Genomic DNA, 27,210 nt, shown 5'->3' on the forward strand with positions numbered 1-27,210 from the left:
TAAAATGTCATGTTGAGAGATGTGTCAGTGTGGAAGATGCACGTAGCCATAGGAAAAAAAAGGCAAGTCATGTAGCTGGAGGAGAATCCACAAAGTGGGCGCGATGGACCGTGACATATGTTACGTTTGTGACAAATAAGGACAGCTAAAATAATAGGATTAATGATATGCTTTGTACATCAATATATTGAAGTCTGTTTGATCTGTTGCTTGCTTTATTATGAAATGTGTTTTCAAGGCTATACTTTGTTTAAACCTTTTTGTGAGAACAATGGGAGAGTCACCAGCACTCCTTGCATGGAGAGAGATGAGATAAAGGCAGAATTAAAGAAAAAAATGTCTGGTATCAGCAAGAATGTAACCTTTAGGATCCTTGCTAAAATAGAAAGAATCGGGAAACATCTGTACTGTGTGTAGATTCAACCATTAACTAACTAGTGTCAAACAATGATGTCAACCTGGACCAATTAGGACACTTGGAACAATTCAAAACTAATATGGTAACATCCTTGCACCACAAGAAGGATAAAAGAAAGGGTGTTACAGGACATCGTCAGCACACTTAGAGAGGGGTCAACAGAAGATCGTTGGTACTTAAAAGGAGAAGCTAGAATATAGTCAAAAAAACACAGCAAGGGATGAAGAAGGAGAGAAGTCCGTGCGGCAGCAAGCACAGAAACAAGAACGGGTGTTGTGTGTTACTGAATATCTATTACCATTGTTAAGTATTAACTTTGTACATCTTGGTTAAGCCTAATAAACTCTCTGACATGGTCACATAACTTGAGTTTGTACCTTGTCGGTCTATCTTGGTCAGGAATCTAAAGGTGAGACGGGTTGGGTATTCTCTGTCTCACCTCTGTTCAGGTAACATCTACCTGAAACTTACAGCTCTTTACTATATGCATACATTACTGTGTATTTTGTCCTCCTTAAACTTCGAAATTGTGGGCCCGTTAAAAACATTGTTCTTCGTACAGTTTTCTGCGTCACTCCACTGCATAGTTCTGCCCAGTAAGCAAAAAGGATCAGTTCGCTACTAAACTCTAAAATAAAAGCAAAATACTGCAGATGCTGGAAATCTGAAATAATAAAAAGAAATGCTGGTAATACTCAGCAGGTCTGGCAGCATCTGTGGAGAGAGAAGCAGAGTTAACGTTTCAGGTGAGTGACCATTGATCAGAATATTTGCAGCACTTTCTGATTTTATTTCAGATTTCCAGCATTCACAGTATTGTGTTTCTGTTCACATAATCGTGTTGCTCAGGTGCAAGTTGAAACCATTGTACAGCATTCTATTAATCTAAACGCTGGACCAGCACAGTACCGTAAGCGATGGTGGTATAGTGGTGAGCATAGCTGATTTCCAAGCAGTTGACCTGGGTTCGATTCCAGGTCATCGCAACCTTAAATTGCAGATTTACTTCATGTTGCAGTATTTTACAAACGAAAAAAATGTCAAAGCTTTGACAGAATTGAAATTGATAAAATATTCTTATCAGCCAATCAGATTCATTCTCCCGCTTGATTGGCTTCACCCTGGAGCAAGTTTGTTTCCTTCAAGTGTTTCTCCAATTTCCTATTGAAATCATTGATTGTCTCTGCTTCCACCACACTTGTGGACAGACATTGCAGTTGCAATGGAGCAGGGAAAGCAAAAAGTGCTTCCTCACATTTCGCTGCATCTCTTTCCCAAAACCATCAATCTGTGTCTCCTGGTCCTTGTACCATCAACTAATGGGAACGGGTTATCCTTGTCTAACTTACCTACACCTGCATCAGATCTCCCCTCAATCCACATTGCTGTGAGGGGAACAACCACTTACTTAGATAACACAATCCAGAGCCATCTATCCAAGCTTTTCAATAACAAAAGAATAGTTGTGTTGTAAGTAGTCTCGATAGGAGCATAACATCAAGAGACTTTGATAGATTAACTGATTGTCTCTGCTCAACGCACCAGATTTTCTGTATCACCTGAACACTGCTCACCGCTGTGTAAAGTTTAGAGTATTTTCATGGATTACATTTATGCAAGAACTGCAATGTTAAGGTTGGATTGTGAAGCATGACGGTCATCTTCTCTGAACTATGTTAAAATGTCATGTTGAGAGATGTGTCAGTGTGGAAGATGCACGTAGCCATAGGAAAAAAAAAGGCAAGTCATGTAGCTGGAGGAGAATCCACAAAGTGGGCGCGATGGACCGTGACATATTTTACTTTTGTGACAAATAAGGACAGCTAAAATAATAGGATTAATGATATGCTTTGTACATCAATATATTGAAGTCTGTTTGATCTGTTGCTTGCTTTATTATGAAATGTGTTTTCAAGGCTATACTTTGTTTAAACCTTTTTGTGAGAACAATGGGAGAGTCACCAGCACTCCTTGCATGGAGAGAGATGAGATAAAGGCAGAATTAAAGAAAAAAATGTCTGGGATCAGCAAGAATGTAACCTTTAGGATCCTTGCTAAAATAGAAAGAATCGGGAAACATCTGTACTGTGTGTAGATTCAACCATTAACTAACTAGTGTCAAACAATGATGTCAACCTGGACCAATTAGGACACTTGGAACAATTCAAAACTAATATGGTAACATCCTTGCACCACAAGAAGGATAAAAGAAAGGGTGTTACAGGACATCGTCAGCACACTTAGAGAGGGGTCAACAGAAGATCGTTGGTACTTAAAAGGAGAAGCTAGAATATAGTCAAAAAAACACAGCAAGGGATGAAGAAGGAGAGAAGTCCGTGCGGCAGCAAGCACAGAAACAAGAACGGGTGTTGTGTGTTACTGAATATCTATTACCATTGTTAAGTATTAACTTTGTACATCTTGGTTAAGCCTAATAAACTCTCTGACATGGTCACATAACTTGAGTTTGTACCTTGTCGGTCTATCTTGGTCAGGAATCTAAAGGTGAGACGGGTTGGGTATTCTCTGTCTCACCTCTGTTCAGGTAACATCTACCTGAAACTTACAGCTCTTTACTATATGCATACATTGCTGTGTATTTTGTCCTCCTTAAACTTCGAAATTGTGGGCCCGTTAAAAACATTGTTCTTCGTACAGTTTTCTGCGTCACTCCACTGCATAGTTCTGCCCAGTAAGCAAAAAGGATCAGTTCGCTACTAAACTCTAAAATAAAAGCAAAATACTGCAGATGCTGGAAATCTGAAATAATAATAAGAAATGCTGGTAATACTCAGCAGGTTGGCAGCATCTGTGGAGAGAGAAGCAGAGTTAACGTTTCAGGTGAGTGACCATTGATCAGAATATTTGCAGCACTTTCTGATTTTATTTCAGATTTCCAGCATTCACAGTATTGTGTTTCTGTTCACATAATCGTGTTGCTCAGGTGCAAGTTGAAACCATTGTACAGCATTCTATTAATCTAAACGCTGGACCAGCGCAGTACCGTAAGCGATGGTGGTATAGTGGTGAGCATAGCTGCCTTTCAAGCAGTTGACCTGGGTTCGATTCCAGGTCATCGCAACCTTAAATTGCAGGTTTACTTCATGTTGCAGTATTTTACAAACGAAAAAAATGTCAAAGCTTTGACAGAATTGAAATTGATAAAATATTCTTATCAGCCAATCAGATTCATTCTCCCGCTTGATTGGCGTCACCCTGGAGCAAGTTTGTTTCCTTCAAGTGTTTCTCCAATTTCCTATTGAAATCATTGATTGTCTCTGCTTCCACCACACTTGTGGACAGACATTGCAGTTGCAATGGAGCAGGTAAAGCAAAAGGTGCTTCCTCACATTTCCCTGCATCTCTTTCCCAAAACCATCAATCTGTGTCTCCTAGTCCTTGTACCATCAACTAATGGGAACGGGTTATCCTTGTCTAATTTACCTACACCTGCATCAGATCTCCCCTCAATTCACATTGCTGTCGGAGAACAACCACTTACTGAGATAACACAATCCAGAGCCATCTATCCAAGCTGTTCAATAACAAAAGAATAGTTGTGTTGTAAGTAGCATAGATAGGAGCATAACTTCAAGAGACTTTGATAGATTAACTGATTGTCTCTGCCCAACGCACCAGATTTTCTGTTTCACCTAAACACTGCTCACCGCTGTGTAAAGTTTAGAGTATTTTCATGGCTTACATTTATGCAAGAACTGCAATGTTAATGTTGGATTGTGAAGCATGACGGTCATCTTCACTGAACTATGTTAAAATGTCATGTTGAGAGATGTGTCAGTGTGGAAGATGCACGTAGCCATAGGAAAAAAAAAGGCAAGTCATGTAGCTGGAGGAGAATCCACAATGTGGGCGCGATGGACCGTGACATATTTTACGTTTGTGACAAATAAGGACAGCTAAAATAATCTGATTAATGATATGCTTTGTACATCAATATATTGAAGTCTGTTTGATCTGTTGCTTGCTTTATTATGAAATGTGTTTTCAAGGCTATACTTTGTTTAAACCTTTTTGTGAGAACAATGGGAGAGTCACCAGCACTCCTTGCATGGAGAGAGATGAGATAAAGGCAGAATTAAAGAAAAAAATGTCTGGGATCAGCAAGAATGTAACCTTTAGGATCCTTGCTAAAATAGAAAGAATCGGGAAACATCTGTACTGTGTGTAGATTCAACCATTAACTAACTAGTGTCAAACAATGATGTCAACCTGGACCAATTAGGACACTTGGAACAATTCAAAACTAATATGGTAACATCCTTGCACCACAAGAAGGATAAAAGAAAGGGTGTTACAGGACATCGTCAGCACACTTCGAGAGGGGTCAACAGAAGATCGTTGGTACTTAAAAGGAGAAGATAGAATATAGTCAAAAAACACAGCAAGGGATGAAGAAGGAGAGAAGTCCGTGCGGCAGCAAGCACAGAAACAAGAACGGGTGTTGTGTGTTACTGAATATCTATTACCATTGTTAAGTATTAACTTTGTACATCTTGGTTAAGCCTAATAAACTCTCTGACATGGTCACATAACTTGAGTTTGTACCTTGTCGGTCTATCTTGGTCAGGAATCTAAAGGTGAGACGGGTTGGGTATTCTCTGTCTCACCTCTGTTCAGGTAACATCTACCTGAAACTTACAGCTCTTTACTATATGCATACATTGCTGTGTATTTTGTCCTCCTTAAACTTCGAAATTGTGGGCCCGTTAAAAACATTGTTCTTCGTACAGTTTTCTGCGTCACTCCACTGCATAGTTCTGCCCAGTAAGCAAAAAGGATCAGTTCGCAACTAAACTCTAAAATAAAAGCAAAATACTGCAGATGCTGGAAATCTGAAATAATAATAAGAAATGCTGGAAATACTCAGCAGTTCTGGCAGCATCTGTGGAGAGAGAAGCAGAGTTAACGTTTCAGGTGAGTGACCATTGATCAGAATATTTGCAGCACTTTCTGATTTTATTTCAGATTTCCAGCATTCACAGTATTGTGTTTCTGTGAACATAATCGTGTTGCTCAGGTGCAAGTTGAAACCATTGTACAGCATTCTATTAATCAAAGCGCTGGACCAGCGCAGTATAGTAAACGATGTTGGTATAGTGGTGAGCATAGCTGCCTTCCAAGCAGTTGACCTGGGTTTGATTCCGAGCCATCGCAACCTTAAATTGCAGGTTTACTTTATGTTGCAGTATTTTACAAACGAAAAAAATGTCAAAGCTTTGACAGAATTGAAATTGATAAAATATTCTTATCATCCAATCAGATTCATTCTCCCGCTTGATTGGCGTCACCCTGGAGCAAGTTTGTTTCCTTCAAGTGTTTCTCCAATTTCCTATTGAAATCATTGATTGTCTCTGCTTCCACCACACTTGTGGACAGACATTGCAGTTGCAATGGAGCAGGTAAAGCAAAAGGTGCTTCCTCACATTTCCCGGCATCTCATTCCCAAAACCATCAATCTGTGTCTCCTAGTCCTTGTACCATCAACTAATGGGAACGGGTTATCCTTGTCTAACTTACCTACACCTGCATCAGATCTCCCCTCAATCCACATTGCTGGAAGGAGAACAACCACCTACTTCGATAACACAATCCAGAGCCATCTATCCAAGCTTTTCAATAGCATAATAATAGTTGTGTTGTAAGTAGTATAGATAGGAGCATAACTTCAAGAGACTTTGATAGATTAACTGATTGTCTCTGCCCAACGCACCAGATTTTCTGTATCACCTGAACACTGCTCACAGCTGCATAAAGTTTAGAGTATTTTCATGGCTTACATTTATGCAAGAACTGCAATGTTAAGGTTGGATTGTGAAGCATGACGGTCATCTTCTCTGAACTATGTTAAAATGTCATGTTGAGAGATGTGTCAGTGTGGAAGATGCACGTAGCCATAGGAAAAAAAAGGCAAGTCATGTAGCTGGAGGGGAATCCACAAAGTGGGCACGATGGACCGTGACATATGTTACGTTTGTGACAAATAAGGACAGCTAAAATAATAGGATTAATGATATGCTTTGTACATCAATATATTGAAGTCTGTTTGATCTGTTGCTTGCTTTATTATGAAATGTGTTTTCAAGGCTATACTTTGTTTAAACCTTTTTGTGAGAACAATGGGAGAGTCACCAGCACTCCTTGCATGGAGAGAGATGAGATAAAGGCAGAATTAAAGAAAAAAATGTCTGGTATCAGCAAGAATGTAACCTTTAGGATCCTTGCTAAAATAGAAAGAATCGGGAAACATCTGTACTGTGTGTAGATTCAACCATTAACTAACTAGTGTCAAACAATGATGTCAACCTGGACCAATTAGGACACTTGGAACAATTCAAAACTAATATGGTAACATCCTTGCACCACAAGAAGGATAAAAGAAAGGGTGTTACAGGACATCGTCAGCACACTTAGAGAGGGGTCAACAGAAGATCGTTGGTACTTAAAAGGAGAAGCTAGAATATAGTCAAAAAAACACAGCAAGGGATGAAGAAGGAGAGAAGTCCGTGCGGCAGCAAGCACAGAAACAAGAACGGGTGTTGTGTGTTACTGAATATCTATTACCATTGTTAAGTATTAACTTTGTACATCTTGGTTAAGCCTAATAAACTCTCTGACATGGTCACATAACTTGAGTTTGTACCTTGTCGGTCTATCTTGGTCAGGAATCTAAAGGTGAGACGGGTTGGGTATTCTCTGTCTCACCTCTGTTCAGGTAACATCTACCTGAAACTTACAGCTCTTTACTATATGCATACATTACTGTGTATTTTGTCCTCCTTAAACTTCGAAATTGTGGGCCCGTTAAAAACATTGTTCTTCGTACAGTTTTCTGCGTCACTCCACTGCATAGTTCTGCCCAGTAAGCAAAAAGGATCAGTTCGCTACTAAACTCTAAAATAAAAGCAAAATACTGCAGATGCTGGAAATCTGAAATAATAAAAAGAAATGCTGGTAATACTCAGCAGGTCTGGCAGCATCTGTGGAGAGAGAAGCAGAGTTAACGTTTCAGGTGAGTGACCATTGATCAGAATATTTGCAGCACTTTCTGATTTTATTTCAGATTTCCAGCATTCACAGTATTGTGTTTCTGTTCACATAATCGTGTTGCTCAGGTGCAAGTTGAAACCATTGTACAGCATTCTATTAATCTAAACGCTGGACCAGCACAGTACCGTAAGCGATGGTGGTATAGTGGTGAGCATAGCTGATTTCCAAGCAGTTGACCTGGGTTCGATTCCAGGTCATCGCAACCTTAAATTGCAGATTTACTTCATGTTGCAGTATTTTACAAACGAAAAAAATGTCAAAGCTTTGACAGAATTGAAATTGATAAAATATTCTTATCAGCCAATCAGATTCATTCTCCCGCTTGATTGGCTTCACCCTGGAGCAAGTTTGTTTCCTTCAAGTGTTTCTCCAATTTCCTATTGAAATCATTGATTGTCTCTGCTTCCACCACACTTGTGGACAGACATTGCAGTTGCAATGGAGCAGGGAAAGCAAAAAGTGCTTCCTCACATTTCGCTGCATCTCTTTCCCAAAACCATCAATCTGTGTCTCCTGGTCCTTGTACCATCAACTAATGGGAACGGGTTATCCTTGTCTAACTTACCTACACCTGCATCAGATCTCCCCTCAATCCACATTGCTGTGAGGGGAACAACCACTTACTTAGATAACACAATCCAGAGCCATCTATCCAAGCTTTTCAATAACAAAAGAATAGTTGTGTTGTAAGTAGTCTCGATAGGAGCATAACATCAAGAGACTTTGATAGATTAACTGATTGTCTCTGCTCAACGCATCAGATTTTCTGTATCACCTGAACACTGCTCACCGCTGTGTAAAGTTTAGAGTATTTTCATGGATTACATTTATGCAAGAACTGCAATGTTAAGGTTGGATTGTGAAGCATGACGGTCATCTTCTCTGAACTATGTTAAAATGTCATGTTGAGAGATGTGTCAGTGTGGAAGATGCACGTAGCCATAGGAAAAAAAAAAGGCAAGTCATGTAGCTGGAGGAGAATCCACAAAGTGGGCGCGATGGACCGTGACATATTTTACTTTTGTGACAAATAAGGACAGCTAAAATAATAGGATTAATGATATGCTTTGTACATCAATATATTGAAGTCTGTTTGATCTGTTGCTTGCTTTATTATGAAATGTGTTTTCAAGGCTATACTTTGTTTAAACCTTTTTGTGAGAACAATGGGAGAGTCACCAGCACTCCTTGCATGGAGAGAGATGAGATAAAGGCAGAATTAAAGAAAAAAATGTCTGGGATCAGCAAGAATGTAACCTTTAGGATCCTTGCTAAAATAGAAAGAATCGGGAAACATCTGTACTGTGTGTAGATTCAACCATTAACTAACTAGTGTCAAACAATGATGTCAACCTGGACCAATTAGGACACTTGGAACAATTCAAAACTAATATGGTAACATCCTTGCACCACAAGAAGGATAAAAGAAAGGGTGTTACAGGACATCGTCAGCACACTTAGAGAGGGGTCAACAGAAGATCGTTGGTACTTAAAAGGAGAAGCTAGAATATAGTCAAAAAAACACAGCAAGGGATGAAGAAGGAGAGAAGTCCGTGCGGCAGCAAGCACAGAAACAAGAACGGGTGTTGTGTGTTACTGAATATCTATTACCATTGTTAAGTATTAACTTTGTACATCTTGGTTAAGCCTAATAAACTCTCTGACATGGTCACATAACTTGAGTTTGTACCTTGTCGGTCTATCTTGGTCAGGAATCTAAAGGTGAGACGGGTTGGGTATTCTCTGTCTCACCTCTGTTCAGGTAACATCTACCTGAAACTTACAGCTCTTTACTATATGCATCCATTGCTGTGTATTTTGTCCTCCTTAAACTTCGAAATTGTGGGCCCGTTAAAAACATTGTTCTTCGTACAGTTTTCTGCGTCACTCCACTGCATAGTTCTGCCCAGTAAGCAAAAAGGATCAGTTCGCTACTAAACTCTAAAATAAAAGCAAAATACTGCAGATGCTGGAAATCTGAAATAATAATAAGAAATGCTGGTAATACTCAGCAGGTTGGCAGCATCTGTGGAGAGAGAAGCAGAGTTAACGTTTCAGGTGAGTGACCATTGATCAGAATATTTGCAGCACTTTCTGATTTTATTTCAGATTTCCAGCATTCACAGTATTGTGTTTCTGTTCACATAATCGTGTTGCTCAGGTGCAAGTTGAAACCATTGTACAGCATTCTATTAATCTAAACGCTGGACCAGCACAGTACCGTAAGCGATGGTGGTATAGTGGTGAGCATAGCTGCCTTTCAAGCAGTTGACCTGGGTTCGATTCCAGGTCATCGCAACCTTAAATTGCAGGTTTACTTCATGTTGCAGTATTTTACAAACGAAAAAAATGTCAAAGCTTTGACAGAATTGAAATTGATAAAATATTCTTATCAGCCAATCAGATTCATTCTCCCGCTTGATTGGCGTCACCCTGGAGCAAGTTTGTTTCCTTCAAGTGTTTCTCCAATTTCCTATTGAAATCATTGATTGTCTCTGCTTCCACCACAGTTGTGGACAGACATTGCAGTTGCAATGGAGCAGGTAAAGCAAAAGGTGCTTCCTCACATTTCCCTGCATCTCTTTCCCAAAACCATCAATCTGTGTCTCCTAGTCCTTGTACCATCAACTAATGGGAACGGGTTATCCTTGTCTAACTTACCTACACCTGCATCAGATCTCCCCTCAATCCACATTGCTGTCGGAGAACAACCACTTACTGAGATAACACAATCCAGAGCCATCTATCCAAGCTGTTCAATAACAAAAGAATAGTTGTGTTGTAAGTAGCATAGATAGGAGCATAACTTCAAGAGACTTTGATAGATTAACTGATTGTCTCTGCCCAACGCACCAGATTTTCTGTATCACCTGAACACTGCTCACCGCTGTGTAAAGTTTAGAGTATTTTCATGGCTTACATTTATGCAAGAACTGCAATGTTAATGTTGGATTGTGAAGCATGACGGTCATCTTCACTGAACTATGTTAAAATGTCATGTTGAGAGATGTGTCAGTGTGGAAGATGCACGTAGCCATAGGAAAAAAAAAGGCAAGTCATGTAGCTGGAGGAGAATCCACAATGTGGGCGCGATGGACCGTGACATATTTTACGTTTGTGACAAATAAGGACAGCTAAAATAATCTGATTAATGATATGCTTTGTACATCAATATATTGAAGTCTGTTTGATCTGTTGCTTGCTTTATTATGAAATGTGTTTTCAAGGCTATACTTTGTTTAAACATTTTTGTGAGAACGATGGGAGTCTCACCAGCACTCCTTGCATGGAGAGAGATGAGATAAAGGAAGAATTAAAGAAAAAAATGTCTGGGATCAGCATGAATGTAACCTTTAGGATCCTTGCTAAAATAGAAAGAATCGGGAAACATCTGTAATGTGTGTAGATTCAAACATTAACTAACTAGTGTCAAACAATGATGTCAACCTGGACCAATTAGGACACTTGGAACAATTCAAAACTAATATGGTAACATCCTTGCACCACAAGAAGGATAAAAGAAAGGGTGTTGCAGGACATCGTCAGCACACTTAGAGAGGGGTCAACAGAAGATCGTTGGTACTTAAAAGGAGAAGCTGGAATATATTCAAAAAACACAGCAAGGGATGAAGAAGGAGAGAAGTCCGTGCGGCAGCAAGCACAGAAACAAGAACGGGTGTTGTGTGTTACTGAATATCTATTACCATTGTTAAGTATTAACTTTGTACATCTTAGTTAAGCCTAATAAACTCTCTGACTTGGTCACATAACTTGAGTTTGTACCTTGTAGGTCTATCTTGGTCAGGAATCTAAAGGTGAGACGGGTTGGGTATTCTCTGTCTCACCTCTGTTCAGGTAACATCTACCTGAAACTTACAGCTCTTTACTATATGCATACATTGCTGTGTATTTTGTCCTCCTTAAACTTCGAAATTGTGGGCCCGTTAAAAACATTGTTCTTCGTACAGTTTTCTGCGTCACTCCACTGCATAGTTCTGCCCAGTAAGCAAAAAGGATCAGTTCGCTACTAAACTCTAAAATAAAAGCAAAATACTGCAGATGCTGGAGATCTGAAATAATAATAAGAAATGCTGGAAATACTCAGCAGGTCTGGCAGCATCTGTGGAGAGAGAAGCAGAGTTAATGTTTCAGGTGAGTGACCATTGATCAGAATATTTGCAGCACTTTCTGATTTTATTTCAGATTTCCAGCATTCACAGTGTTGTGTTTCTGTCAACAAAATCGTGTTGCTCAGGTGCAAGTTGAAACCATTGTACAGCATTCTATTAATCAAAACGCTGGACCAAAGCAGTCCAGTGAGCGATGGTGGTATAGTGGTGAGCATAGCTGCCTTCCAAGCAGTTGACCTGGGTTCGATTCCCAGCCATCGCAACCTTAAATTGCAGGTTTACTTTATGTTGCAGTATTTTACAAACGAAAAAAATGTCAAAGCTTTGACAGAATTGAAATTGATAAAATATTCTTATCATCCAATCAGATTCATTCTCCCGCTTGATTGGCGTCACCCTGGAGCAAGTTTGTTTCCTTCAAGTGTTTCTCCAATTTCCTATTGAAATCATTGATTGTCTCTGCTTCCACCACACTTGTGGACAGACATTGCAGTTGCAATGGAGCAGGTAAAGCAAAAAGTGCTTCCTCACATTTCGCTGCATCTCTTTCCCAAAACCATCAATCTGTGTCTCCTGGTCCTTGTACCATCAACTAATGGGAACGGGTTATCCTTGTCTAACTTACCTACACCTGCATCAGATCTCCCCTCAATCCACATTGCTGTGAGGAGAACAACCACCTACTTAGATAACACAATCCAGAGCCATCTATCCAAGCTTTTCAATAACAAAAGAATAGTTGTGTTGTAAGTAGTATAGATAGGAGCATAACATCAAGAGACTTTGATAGATTAACTGAATGTCTCTGCTCAACGCACCAGATTTTCTGTATCACCTGAACACTGCTCACCGCTGTGTAAAGTTTAGAGTATTTTCATGGCTTACATTTATGCAAGAACTGCAATGTTAAGGTTGGATTGTGAAGCATGACGGTCATCTTCTCTGAACTATGTTAAAATGTCATGTTGAGAGATGTGTCAGTGTGGAAGATGCACGTAGCCATAGGAAAAAAAAAGGCAAGTCATGTCGCTGGAGGAGAATCCACAAAGTGGGCGCGATGGACCGTGACATATTTTACGTTTGTGACAAATAAGGACAGCTAAAATAATAGGATTAATGATATGCTTTGTACATCAATATATTGAAGTCTGTTTGATCTGTTGCTTGCTTTATTATGAAATGTGTTTTCAAGGCTATACTTTGTTTAAACCTTTTTGTGAGAACAATGGGAGAGTCACCAGCACTCCTTGCATGGAGAGAGATGAGATAAAGGCAGAATTAAAGAAAAAAATGTCTGGGATCAGCAAGAATGTAACCTTTAAGATCCTTGCTAAAATAGAAAGAGTCGGGAAACATCTGTACTGTGTGTAGATTCAAACATTAACTAACTAGTGTCAAACAGTGATGTCAACCTGGACCAATTAGGACACTTGGAACAATTCAAAACTAATATGGTAACATCCTTGCACCACAAGAAGGATAAAAGAAAGGGTGTTACAGGACATCGTCAGCACACTTAGAGAGGGGTCAACAGAAGATCGTTGATACTTAAAAGGAGAAGATAGAATATAGTCAAAAAAACACAGCAAGGGATGAAGAAGGAGAGAAGTCCGTGCGGCAGCAAGCACAGAAACAAGAACGGGTGTTGTGTGTTACTGAATATCTATTACCATTGTTAAGTATTAACTTTGTACATCTTAGTTAAGCCTAATAAACTCTCTGACTTGGTCACATAACTTGAGTTTGTACCTTGTAGGTCTATCTTGGTCAGGAATCTAAAGGTGAGACGGGTTGGGTATTCGCTGTCTCACCTCTGTTCAGGTAAATCTACCTGAAACTTACAGCTCTTTACTATATGCATACATTGCTGTGTATTTTGTCCTCCTTAAACTTCGAAATTGTGGGCCCGTTAAAAACATTGTTCTTCGTACAGTTTTCTGCGTCACTCCACTGCATAGTTCTGCCCAGTAAGCAAAAAGGATCAGTTCACTAATAAACTCTAAAATAAAAGCAAAATACTGCGGATGCTGGAATTCTGAAATAAAAACAAGAAATACTGGAAATACTCAACAGGTCTGGCAGCATCTGTGGAGAGAGAAGCAGAGTTAACGTTTCAGGTCTGTGACCCTACTTCAGAACGAGCAAATATTAGAATTGTGAAAGTTTATAAGCAAGTAAAGCGGGGTTGGGGCAAGAGATAACAAAGGAGAAGGTGTAATTAAGACAAGTTCACAGAGTAGCCTCCTCTCCTTTAACCAACTACCATCTCAGAATACCAGTGTCAATTTTAACATGCATTTCTATTCTCCATGTAAGTCTGTTGTTCACTACTTGATTGAATGCCTTTGGAAGAGCATGTATCCAATAATTACTGTACTACCTTCAGTAACTTCAACCACAAGAATTCAATCATGTTAGTCGCACATGATTTGCCCTGAGCAAATCCGTACTGGTTGTCCTTTATTAACTCAACACTGTTGTCAAAAATAATGGTCTTTGTTACCAGATTTTTCCTTCCCCTGGTTCTGCCTGCTTGTAATCATGGTGATAGGATGGATATGGGATGCTTTGTACAAATCACTGTCATCATTATTGCAATGATTGTCGCTGCAAACAACCTTTGAATTATATTGATCAAATGCAAATTAATGGTAACGTGTGTGACACTGAGACTGGAAGATGGTCGGAATAAAGCGGAGGAGGGGTGAGGGGGCGGCTCCTAAACTGTCCAAACGGATCTCGTCGAAGTGTAAAAGTGAATCCGAGTGTTTGAGGGATGAAAGTTAAACATCTGATAGTCTCTGCTTAATGTCATCAGAATGAATCTCTTAGTGACTGAAAATATATCTGAATGGCCTTGTCCTGCGAATCTGCAGAGAGTCCAACAGTTAAAAGTGGTTCAGTGAGAAATACAGTATTTGTTGATAATCTGGCCCTGTTTTGAGTTTGGAAATAATAGAGAGGTTGTCTCTGGTACAATATGTCAGCGAGAGAGCAGTTTACATTTTTCTATCTTGAATAATTCGTGTACCAAATAGAACAGGATCTCTGTCAATGTGTTACATTATATAAACGTCACAGGCCACTTCCCCTCCCTATTCTATCTCCCTGCACTCGATCTCCTCCCTCTCCAGTTCATTATTATTGCTGATCATTATATTGGCCTATTTATTATCTTCCATCTCAGACAGTCCCTCGCGATCAAGGATGACTTTTTTCCACTCCAGTTTGATGTGTTCTGAAATGGCTGATAAGTCCAATGCATGATCTGCAGACTCTGTCATATCAGGGACTGGTGTTGCTGGAAGGGTCAGGTAAATGACTGCATTGGAGGTGTGGGTGCTGTCTTCGCTGCGTCGAGTTCACCTTTGCATGTTCCTGACAAATATCCCTGAAGAGTACAATGTCTTCCCAAATGAGGGATGATTTGAGGACATCTCTGAAGTGTTTCCACTGTCCTCCTGGGGTTCTCCTACCATGACCAAGTTCTGAGTAGAACAGCTGCTTCGGGATATTGGATTTACAGGTTCTTGGAGAGGCGCCTATTCATGGTAAGTGAAAGACTAACACTGTCTGTCTGAACGCATGTCAGTTGCTGTCTGAGAGTGAGAGGCACTGGAACACTTTCCCTCACATAATGTCCCAGATACAGTAAGGAAAGATGGAGTGGACAAGCCTCTGTCTTTCTCCAGTACTGAATTATAGTGAGTTGGATGTTCAGTCAGTCCCCAACTGTCCTTGTTGGGTGAGTAGGAAACGGAATCGAGAGGAGTTCCCGTCCCTGTGTGACTGTCACTCAAACTGTCCTGTGTGTGCAGGATTAACCCTGAGTCCCTCTATCCAGCTCTGTCTGTTATATCTGGAAAAATGCTGAACCTTTCACTTATTGATCTGCTCAAACCGAGTTCAAGACCCAAGTAGTGAACAGAATGTCTCATTAATTCCTTGAATAATACTATGATTGATCAGCAGGTTATGATCGACTCAGCCAAAGTTTGGAAAAATTCCTGTCAATAAATCTTTCAAAATGGAGTGTGAGGATCTCCTGGCTCCGAGTGTTTAAGGGATACAGGAATAGGAATCGGCAACTGAGCCCTGAAAATTCACAGCAAAGACTGTGTACATGAGGACATTTAACAACCGGGAGCTGAAACTCTGGGACGGGCTCTATTGTCACTGTGTTTGTGTGTCTGGTATAATCGCGGCAGCTCCGTGTCTCTCTTGTTTAGAATGAAACGATGAAGATCACCATTCGGTATTACTCACATTGACCGCGGGTTTCACTCCGGTTAGACAAACCTTTGCTGGCTGAAATGAATTCTACAAGGTCCCAGCAAACACACCGACTCCCTCCTTCCTCCCATGTTTCTGTCGGATTGTTTTGAGAGGAGGGTCTCAATAATAACAAAGACCCTGCAGGGAGAGACGGCAATTTGAACATCTAAATGGGATCAGCTCCCGGCTTTCTAGGTTATAGATTCCCTCCACCCCTCCCCACCCTCCCTCCACCCTAACCCCATGTTCAGTTTCATTGTTCACACATTGATGAGGGTGAAATGGGGAAAGTTCCCATTGAGTTTTGAAAGCTCAATTCTTGCAGAGATCTGCGCAAGCGCATTATAGCTCCGCCCACTGCGACGTCATAATGAAGCGTAGAGCGCATGCGCTCCCCTTCCCCCAACACTGTCTCTGAGCGTCATTCAGTGAGTGAGCGGAAGATTGTTTAAATCAGCTGCGAATGGAGACATCCGGGTCCCGGGGTAAGTGAACAAACAACATCTGCTTCCAGCAGCAACACCAGGTTTGGGAGCGAGTCTGCAGATGTGTTCAGAGATTAACATTGAATAGCGGGGAAGTTCAGCGGGAGTCGGAGATTGTGGAGCAGAAACTGGTCCCGGAACATGGAGTGAGCCGGTGGGGGGAAGGGAGAGGTGACGACTCCATCGGGTAGTCCGATTCATGGGGCTTGGGTTGTTTCTGAGTGTCGCAAAACCGCTGCAAACAGGTGGGCAGCAGAAGCAGAGTGTTGCAGGAGACAGACACTGTTTGTGTTGCTGGTTTTCTTTTTCCGATTGTTCATAATGATTATTATTGAAAAGGTTATATTGATTACTTTTGTATCATGTCGGTTAACTTGTCAGGGAGCAAGTAATAGAGAGGGATACCGACATGTACAGAATACTGGGGGAGATTGATAACATAAGAGTAGGGAATAATACGATATTAAGTGGGGTCAGAGTAAGGCAGAATGTAATACAGTCTGAATCAGGGTACATGGATGATAACACACTGAGTGTGGTTAATAAGATGGTGAGGTACAGGCGGAGATTGTCATGTGCAAATTTGATGTTGTGGCTCGAACAGAGACTGGGAAAGACTGGATGTTAAACATTCCTGGATACAAGTTGATCAGGGAAAACATGAAAGGGAATAAAGGGGGAGGGGTGTCAGTATTGATCAAGGAGAGTATTTCAGTGTTGGAGAAAAAGGATGTCCCAGAGTGGTCGAGGACAGAATCAATTTGGCTAGAGCTAAGGAACAAAAAAGCTGCAGTTACATTGCTCGGTGTTGTCTATAGGCCACCAGCTAGTGGGTAGGACATGGAAAAATAAATTTTCAAGGAAATTACAGCACGGTGCAAACATTATAGGGTAGTTATAATGGAAGAGTTTAATTATTCAAACATAGACTGGGATAATAACAGTGTGAAGGGCAGTGAGGGGCAAGAGTTCCTAGAGTGTGTTCAGGAAAATTTTCTACAACAGTATGTTGCTAGTCCAACGAGAAAGGAGGCACTGCTAGACCTGGTTCTTGGGAATGAGGTGGGCCAAGTGGATCACGTATCAGGAGGAGAGCATTTAGGGGATAGTGATCATTGTATCATAAGGTTTAGGTTGACTATGGAAAAGGACAAAGAGAAATCCAAGGTAAGAATAATTAACTGGGGGGAAGTCAACTTCAATGGGGTAAGAATGGAGCTGGGGCGAATAAATTGGAGTCAAAAGCTGGCAGCAAAACAGGTAGATGAACATTGGGTTACCTTCAAAGAACAGATAGTTCGGGCACAGTCGACGTATGTTCCCTTGAAGGGGAAAATTAAAACAAACAAACCCAGAACTCCTTGGATGGCAAAAGAGGTAGAGATTAAGATAAAGAAGAAAAAGTGTGCTTCTGAGAGATGCCAGGTAGAAAATATTACTGTGAACCAGGCTGAATATAGAAGGTCCAGAGGGGAAGTGAAAAAAAAAATAAATAGGAGAAGCAATGAGAGAAGATGAAAAGAGACGGCCAGCGAGCATTAAAGGAAATCCCAACGTTTTCTATAAGCATATAAATAGTAAAAAGGTGGTAAAAGGAGGAGTGCGGCCGATTAGGGACCAGAAAGGGGATTTACACATGGAGGCAGAGGGCATAGCTGAGGTATTAAAGCAATACTTTGCATCTGTCTTTGTCTGGGTTGCATCTTCTTCCTTGGTAATGTTGGAAGAGGAGGTAAGTCAGATATTAAAGGGTTTTAAAATTGATAAAGAAGAAATATTAGATAGTCTGTCTGTACTTAAAGTGGATAAAGCACCAGAGCCAGATGAGATGCATCTAAGGAAACTGAGGGAAGTGAGGGTGGAAATCACAGAGGATCTGGCCATAATTTTCCACTCTTCCTTGGACTCAGTGGTGGTGATAAAGAACTGCAGAATTTTTCAAAAAAGGGTGTAAATATAAGCCCATCAACTATAGGCCAGTTAGTTTAAATTCAGTGTTGGAAAAACATAGAGAAAAAATAATTAGGGGCAAATCAATAGTCACAGGGACTATTAAAGCAGAGATGGATGAGGGGCAATCTGACTTGGCCAGCACAGTGGCGCAGTGGTTAGCACCGCAGCCTCACAGTTCCAGCAACCCGGGTTTAATTCTGGGTACTGCCTGTGTGGAGTTTGCAAGTTCTCCCTGTGTCTGCGTGGGTTTCCTCCGGATGCTCTGGTTTCCTCCCACATGCCAAAGACTTGCAGGTTGAAAGGTAAATTGGCCATTATAAATTTGCCCTAGTATAGGTAGCTGGGAGGGAAATATAGGGACAGGTGGGGATGTGGTAGGAATATGGAATTAGTGTAGGATTAGTATAAATGGGTGGTTGATGGTTGGCACAGACTCGGTGGGCCGAAGGGCCTGTTTCAGTGCTGTATCTCTAAATAAAAAAAATAAACAAAATTATGAGAAGCAGAGATAGGAAGATTTTTTTCCCTGAGCAGAGATGTCAATAACCAGGGGACAGAGATTTAAGGCAAGGAGCAGGAGGTTTCGAGGGGCTTTGAGGAAAAATGCTTTCACCCAGAAGATGGTTGGAATGTGGATCACACTGCCTGAAGAGATGGTAGAGGCAGAAACCCTCACAACATTCAAGCTGTATTTGGATGAACATTTGAACTGCAATAACACACAAGGATACTGACCAAGTGCTGGAAAATGGGATTAGAATACTGAGATACCTGATGTACATGATGGGCTGAAGGGCCTATTTATGTGCTGTCGATCTCGATGACTCTAAATGTGAGTTAATTAAGGAAAAGCAGCATGGATTTCTTCAGGGAAAATCATGTTTAACCAAATTGCTGAAGTCTTTTGTGGAGTTAACAGAGAGGGTTGATGAGGGCAATGCTGTTGATGTGGTGTACATGGACCTTCAAAAGGTGTTTGATACAGTGCCACACAACAGACATGTGAGCAAACTTATAGTTCATGCAGTAAAATGCACAGTCGCAACTAGATACGAAATTGCCTGAGTTAGAGGAAACAAAGAGCTGTGGTTAATGGATGTTTTTTGGCTGGAGGAAGGTTGTGTTGGAGTTTCCCAGGGATCAGTGTTTGGACCCTTGCTTTTGCTGATATAGGTTAATCTCTGAGACCTTGGTGCACAATTTCAAAGTATGCAGATGATACGAAACTTGGACAATTTGAACTGTGAGGTGGATAGTGTAGAACTTCAAAGGGACATAGACAAGTTGGTGGAATGGACAGACAGGTGGCAGATGAAGTTCAATGCACAGAAATGTAAGGTGATTCATTTTGGTAGTAAGAACATGGAGAAACAGTATAAAATAAAGGGTATAATTCTAAAGGGGGTGCAGGAGCAGATGGACTGAGGTGTGTATGTGCATAAGTCATTGAAAGTGGCAGGACAGGTTTAGAATGTGTTTAATAAAACATACAGCATCCTAGACTTCATTCATAGTGGAATAAAGTACAAGAGCAAGGAAGTTATGTTGACCTTCTGTAAGACACTAATTCAGCCTCTGCTGAAGTATGACGTCCAATTCTGGGTACCTCACTTGAGGAAAGACCTGACGGCATGGGAGAGAGTAAAGAGAAGAGTCACGAGAATGGATCCAGGGATGATGAAATTCAGTTTTAAAGATAGATTGGAGAAGTTAGGACTGTTTTCCCAGGGGAAGAGAAGACTGAGAGGTGATTTGATAGAGGTATTCAAAATCATGAGGTGTCTGGGTAGAGTGAATAGAGAGAAACTCTAGGGGTGGCACAGTGGCGCAGTGGTTAGCATCACAGCTCCAGCGACCTGGGTTCAATTCTGGGTACTGCCTGTGTGGAGTTTGCAAGTTCTCCCTGTATCTGCGTGGGTTTTCTCCGGGTGCTCCGCTTTCCTCCCATAGCCAAATGACTTGCAGTTTGGGAGGTAAATTGGCCATTATAAATTGCCCCTAGTATAGGTAGCTGGTAGGGAAATATAGGGACAGGTGGGGATGTGGTAGGAATATGGGATTAGTGTAGGATTAGTATAAATGGGTGGTTGATGGTTGGCACAGTCTCGGTGGGCTGAAGAGCCTGTTTCAGTGCTGTATCTCTAAACTAAACTGTTCCCACTCATGAGAGGATCAAGAACGAGAGGGCACAAATTTAAAGTATTTGGTAAGAGTAGCAAAAGGTACATGAGGAAAATCTTTATCATGCAGCGAGTGGTTAAGATCTGGAATGCACTGCCTGAGAATTTGATGGAGGCAGGTTTGACTGAAGTATTCAAAAGGGAATTAGAAAGTTTTATGAAAGGGAAGAATTTGGTGGGGTTATGGGGAGAAGGCAGGCGAATGGAATTGAGGGAGTTGCTCTTTCAGAGAACCGGTGCAGACACGATGGGCCAAATGGCCTCCTTCTGCACTGTAATGATTCTGTGATTCTTCTCACTGACCTTTCTTCAAGTATAAGAATTACTTTTTCTTGCTGCAGGCAAACATTTGAAGGAACCAGAATGAAAGTCCTGACTCCTGGACACAAGGAAAAGTGCAGCCAGCTTGTTCCAACACACAGTAGGTAGATACAGTATCACTCACAAAGCACAGTGACACAGCCAGCTCATCATTTCCACTGTAACAAACAAAAGAAGTAGTCAGACCCACACTGATCCCAAGATCAAGAGACATATTTTCAATCCAACTGTCAAGCAGAGCAGGAGAGATAGAAGTTGTATCTGTTTCACTCCAGCTGACTGGTAGATACATCAAACCCAGTCTAAAAACACACTCATTATCAGATTTAAATACACTGTCAATTTGACTACATTTCAAATAAGATATCTTAACGAGAACAGGCAAAATTTACCTGATTGAAAGCTGCAGAATGAATCCCAATAAAGTCCCCCACAATATCAACTGAGCTACAGATTACAAACCAGTCCAAACATGTCACTAAGGGTCAGACAGAAACATACAGTATTCATTCTTTTTTTTTACAAAATGGTGTAATTTGACTGTGCATACCAGGTCATGGATCAGATTGAAAGATTAACACTTACAATTAATTTGGCAGAGCAAGGAATTGGATACCAATTCACAATTCATGTACAAGAATTGAACAAAATAGACAGCTATGAAATAGTTAATTCCTATTTTATATTAAACATGAGGAAAAAAATATTGATACACGAAAAAATTTAACAGCAGCCAACAGAATGCTTGAGGTACATATTAAATACTGAAGGATCACACAGACATCACAGAGATGCAAATTGAATCTGACACTGAAACAGGGTACCAGAGCCGAATGGATGGAGAATGAATCACATATCATACCCATAATTTACATATACTGAATGGATCCAACATGCATGTACAGTACGCATACTGGCTGCTACAGAATTAATCTCACACTAGCACACTCCCTCAGAGGCAGATACATTTATTTAGAGATACAGCACTGAAATAGACCCTTCGGCCCACCGAGTCTGTGGCGACCAACAACTACCCATTTATACTAACCCGACAGTAATCTCATATTACCGACCACCTATCTTCTAGGGGCAATTTACCTATCACCTGCAAGTCTTCTGGCTGTGGCAGGAAACCGAAGCACTTGGCGAAAACCCACACGGTCACAGGGAGAACTTGCAAACTCCACACAGGCAGTACCCAGAATCGAACCCGGGTCCCTGGAGTTATGTGGCTGCGGCGCTAACCACTGCGCCACCCACTAGACAAGGAATGAATTCCAAACACACATTCTGGACCAGAGATTTAAAGATACAGAATGTGGCCCACAATCATGTCAAGTAAGAGAAGATCTTAAGAACATAACAAATATGACCAAGAGTAGGCCATTTGACCTCTCCACTCGACTGTGCCATTTAATATGATCATGGCTGATCTGATTGTGCTTAACTTCACTTTCCTCGCTGTCCCAATAACCCTTTACTGCCTTGTAGATCAAAAATCTATCTATCTATCGAACTGTCTGTCTGTCTATCTATCTATCTATCACAGCCAGAGACTGACAGCTATATAATGCATCCCATAATCAATTACATGACGTGAAACAGACAGACACAGTAAAAATCTGATTCACATAGAGTAGGAGTGCCTAAAAAGCAGAGTCCACAATGCCATTCAATAATATTTCCTAACAGGTACAGAATGAATGCCACACTCACAAACTCTACCAGTCACAGAAAAACACAGAATAAACAACACATTCACAAACAATACCAGAGACAGAGAGATACTGAATGAATCACATTCTCACTGTCAGTTGCGGAGACGGATGATAAATGAATTAATCCACACTCACATTCAGTTTGAGAGACTGATGGATACAGAAATATATTCACACTCACAGGCTGTCCCAGATACTGACATACACCACATTAATCCCACCTCATACAGAGTACCAGAGGCTGACATGATGAACTGGAACCAGACATATTCACATAACAGAAAATAAATGTTACAGAATAATGTACTCATTTACCTACATTAAACTCACATAGTGATGGTGGTATAGTGCTGAGAATATCTGCTTTCCAAGCAGTTGACATGAGTTCTCTACTGCAGGTTAGACCTCAATTCTGGTATCATACAGATTCATTTTATAACTTAAAAATGATCAATGTGATTTCCAAATTAAAACTTACAAAAGACTCTCATCATCCATGTGTATCTCCCACAATGCTGAACTTCAATTTTCTTTTAATGAAATCTATGTTAAACAAGACATATCCTTTAAACTAATAAATGAGTTTTCAGTCAGCAACAAGAGTGTGCAGATCTTTGTTAAATAATAATAAAAAGGGAGATAGGTAAAGTTCAGTTCACAAACAGCGCTCTGGGTAAAGATTGAACCCACACTCAGATCACAGAGAATGAAAGATAAAGAGGTAGACTCACACTCACAGACCAGGAACTGACGGGGACAGATTACAAGCTACACACAGACAAAATACAAAAAAATAACAGTTTCAAAACTGAACAAGTCAATGCAATTTATGAAATGATTCTCATCATGCATGTACGTCTCCCGTAGATTTATCTTTTTTTTGAATAACTATAGATTTGAAATAGCCTTTAAACTGATCAGTATTCAGTCAGAAACTAATAGTAAACATAGAGTTATTTACAGCACCGAAGGAGGCTATTTGGCCCATCGAGTCCATGACAGCTCTCGACAGTGCAATCCACTCACTCCACCGCTCAATCCCTGTAGCTCTGCAAGTTTAATTCCTTCAAATGCTGATTCAATCATCTCTTGAAGTAATTGATTGTCTCTACTTCCAGCACCCTTGTGGGAAGTGAGTTCCAGATCATCACCACTCACTCCGTGTTCGCCCCAAATCTCCAGCCCCAAATCCTCAATTTCTGTCACTGTGTCCTTGTACAATGAGCTAATGGGAACTGTTCATCCTTGTCTCACTTGTCATGATGTTTCACACTTGTTGTAAATCTCCCTTCAGTCAGCTCTGATCTTGCCTGTCACCTATCCACCAATATCCCTGACTTTCTGACTCCCTCTACTACTGTCTCTTCAGCTGTTTCAATGTTGTTGATTCAATGGAGAACAAATCCATCTCTACCGACTTCACACATTCTGATAAATCTCCTCTGTACCCTCAAATAACCAGAACTGGATGCACCGTCACTGTGTTTGTTTTACACATCCGTATTTCTTGTTTAGAAAGAAGCAGTGCACTCGAATGGAACACGAAGACGGTGCTCTTATTTTAAACATTCAGAAACAAGGAGTATGGAATTCAAACCCACGCATGCAGAGCACAACAGATTAGCAGTTCATCGTTTTAATCTCTCGGTCACCTTGTCTTCTGTGAGTAAACTGAAGTGCGGAGGAATAATCCGTGCAGAATGAAAAAGGTGACTGGCTGGTGCCAATAAAACTGAAACAGTTGAAGAGAGAGCAGCAGAGGGAGTGAGAAAGTCAGGGATATCGGTGGATAGCTGACAGGCAAAAGCAATGGACTGAGCTGACAGCGGCGAAATATTGTGGCTTCGCCGAGCACTAAATTTGATTGGTTATCTAGAGTAACCAATCAGATAAATAGAGAATCTCAAGAATTGACATTGCAAACCAGCCAATCACGAACATGGTTTTCACCCCATCCTTCATTAACACAGAGCTCTGGGGATGTGTGTAAAATGCGAGTTCTGACCTTTAAGAGCCACCCACAACGTCTCTCAAAAAGCTACAACATTATCTCTATAATATCAATTTGTTTGGATATTTTTACCAAGTATTTTCTAACTGCCTTTGTGATCTCAGTTTTAATCCCACAGATTCTGGTTAATACAGTTTCACTGCCCGTGTGATCTTCCTGTCTCTACTTAATAATATCCCGAACATTAATTACTGACTATTTGTGAGCTTTGTTCACGGACGCGTTCATATTCGGCCCCTTTGCTGTATTTCGATAATAAAATCTGATTTAATGCACAGGCATCATTTCTCAGTCACTCATATCCCGAGATCAAGTTTGTCCTCAATAAGTAATCAGTACATTATCTAGAAACCCCGGTGGTGTGGGAACCCTCAGTCTCACTCTTTGACACCTGACACTAAGATTATACACTCCGCTGTTGTCTCTCACCAATAGAGATCAATCTAGAATCAGTAATGTGGTATCATTAGGAACATTGAGCTGAAATGGTTACAGAATGCTGTGAAAGAGGCTTTCTGTCCTCTGGTTATAGAATGTTTCAAAAAGGATAGAGAGTAAACCCGAATAGATGGCGGAATGTGAAAGTGAATCTGGAAATTGTTACCACATGTAGAATAATACAATATGAAAAAGATTTTAAAATATTTGCGGTAAAACCAAGTTACCTATAAATGATCTATATTGAAGCCGCTCTGTGTTTTACAAATATATTGGCGGGATTTTCAAATTTGAAAAATCGTTTGCAGTCTGACAATTTCGCGCCGTTATTTTCCGCCCTCATCTCCTTGGCGTCTCCGGATTGGTGAATTCAGCAGCTCTCTGATTGGTCACATGAAGAGTACAATGACACCCAGTGCAGAATGACCAATCACCAGTGCCCCCGACACCATTCCTCCCGAAGGTATAAATAGGACTATTGTGGGCGGTTCTCAGCATTCTTCCTGAAAGTGTTTGTTAGATTGTGGTAATGTCTGGAAGAGGGAAGACCGGTGGTAAAGCTCGGTCCAAGGCCAAGTCTCGCTCCTCCCGGGCTGGATTGCAGTTCCCGGTGGGCCGTGTTCACAGGTTCCTTAAAAAGGGGAACTATGCTGAGCGTGTGGGTGCCGGAGCCCCGGTCTATCTGGCTGCTGTGCTCGAGTATCTGACAGCTGAAATCCTCGAGCTGGCCGGCAATGCGGCCCGGGACAACAAGAAGACCCGCATCATCCCCAGACACCTCCAGCTGGCCGTCCGCAACGACGAGGAGCTCAACAGGCTGCTGGGAGGGGTGACTATCGCTCAGGGCGGGGTGCTGCCTAATATCCAGGCCGTGCTGCTGCCCAAGAAAACCAGCGCTCAGAGCACCAAGAGCAAGTGAAGTGGCCTGACTTAAATCTGCGAACACAAAGGCTCTTTTCAGAGCCACCCACTTTATCTGTTAAAGGGCTGCTTGCTGTCTGAGAGGCGGCAATTTTATAATGCTCGCGCTGCTTTGTATTGGCACAGAAAGAGGCCACTTGGCCCATCGTGTCGTCGGCCGAAAAACGACCCACCTATTCTAATCCCACCGTCCAGCATTCAGTCCGTCGCCCTGCAGATTACAGCATTTGAAATGCATATCCAGATTCCCTTTGAATGAGTTGAGGGTCTCTGCCTCAACTACCCTTTCAGGCAATGGGTTCTAGACCCCCATCACCCTCTGGGTGAAAATAAAATCCTCGTTTTCCCTCTAATTTTTCCACCAATCGCTTTAAACATATGCCCCATAGTCACTGACCTCTCTGCTAAGACTCTTCACCTCCACTCTCTGCAGTCCCGCCAAAATGTTGTACATTTCAATCAGATCTCCCCTCAGCCTTCTCCCTACTGGATTCGGGCATTTAACTGCTCTCCTCTTGTGACATTTTAACAAATCTACCGTTTATGCACAACAAAAGCTTTTGCAAAATGATCGGCTCTCTAATAAAATGATCTGCTCCAGACCCCATTTCTCTGACAACAGGTGATCGCAGCTCTTTGTTTTGCCGATTTGGTGGCTCTTAAAAGAGCCGTTGTGTTATTTGATGCCAAACTCAGTTCGGGGCAGGGTGAGTTCAGGCGCGCTCCCCGCGGATACGGCGGGCCAGCTGGATGTCTTTGGGCATGATGGTGACTCGCTTGGCGTGGATGGCGCACAGGTTGGTGTCTTCAAAGAGCCCCACCAGGTAAGCCTCGCTGGCCTCCTGCAGGGCCATGACGGCCGAGCTCTGGAAGCGCAGGTCTGTCTTGAAGTCCTGTGCGATCTCCCGCACCAGGCGCTGGAAGGGCAGTTTGCGGATGAGCAGCTCGGTGGATTTCTGGTAGCGGCGGATCTCCCGCAGAGCCACAGTGCCGGGTCTGTAACGGTGAGGCTTCTTCACTCCGCCCGTGGCTGGAGCGCTCTTGCGGGCCGCTTTGGTAGCCAGCTGCTTGCGGGGAGCTTTCCCTCCGGTCGATTTGCGCGCTGTCTGCTTGGTTCTGGCCATTCTGGTGGAAGATGTGGAACAAAGACACTGTAAATGTTGAGACTGCTCAGGGACTGTCTATTTAAGACAGTAGAGGGACCGCCCTAGTGTTGTGATTGGATGCAGCCCCGTCCATCAGTCAAGTTTGAAACCAGTTCTGGGAAGTAAAAGGGCGGCGGGAAATGCTGT

The 27,210-nt window shown here is 41.6% G+C and overlaps 1 protein-coding gene, 1 long non-coding RNA gene and 3 other non-coding genes across 6 annotated transcripts; all 5 read left to right on the top strand.

Annotated features, from left to right (window-relative positions):
- Positions 1–3,427: 3,427 nt before the first annotated feature.
- On the top strand, positions 3,428–3,499 carry trnae-uuc (transfer RNA glutamic acid (anticodon UUC)). The gene has a single exon. It is a non-coding gene; the product is annotated as a tRNA-Glu (tRNA).
- Positions 3,500–9,712: 6,213 nt separating this feature from the next.
- Positions 9,713–9,784, top strand: trnae-uuc (transfer RNA glutamic acid (anticodon UUC)). Its single transcript has one exon. It is a non-coding gene; the product is annotated as a tRNA-Glu (tRNA).
- A 2,022-nt stretch (positions 9,785–11,806) lies between these two features.
- trnag-ucc (transfer RNA glycine (anticodon UCC)) lies at positions 11,807–11,878 on the top strand. Its single transcript has one exon. It is a non-coding gene; the product is annotated as a tRNA-Gly (tRNA).
- Positions 11,879–16,292: 4,414 nt separating this feature from the next.
- Positions 16,293–24,823, top strand: LOC137356476 (uncharacterized). 2 transcript variants are annotated; one of them, XR_010971084.1, is made up of 3 exons: positions 16,293–16,376; positions 20,851–20,934; positions 24,064–24,823. It is a non-coding gene; the product is annotated as an uncharacterized lncRNA (long non-coding RNA). The 2 variants fall into 2 exon arrangements; XR_010971083.1 differs by having other exon boundaries at positions 20,851–20,930; positions 24,064–24,822.
- Positions 24,824–25,526: 703 nt separating this feature from the next.
- Positions 25,527–25,916, top strand: LOC137356443 (histone H2A.J-like). Its single transcript, XM_068022336.1, has one exon. The coding sequence runs from the start codon at positions 25,527–25,529 to the stop codon at positions 25,914–25,916; it is 390 nt and encodes a 129-aa protein (XP_067878437.1).
- The last annotated feature ends 1,294 nt before the right edge of the window (positions 25,917–27,210 follow it).

This window comes from Heterodontus francisci, chromosome 45 (genome assembly GCF_036365525.1).
Source record: "Heterodontus francisci isolate sHetFra1 chromosome 45, sHetFra1.hap1, whole genome shotgun sequence".
In the NCBI taxonomy this organism is placed as follows: domain Eukaryota; kingdom Metazoa; phylum Chordata; class Chondrichthyes; order Heterodontiformes; family Heterodontidae; genus Heterodontus; species Heterodontus francisci.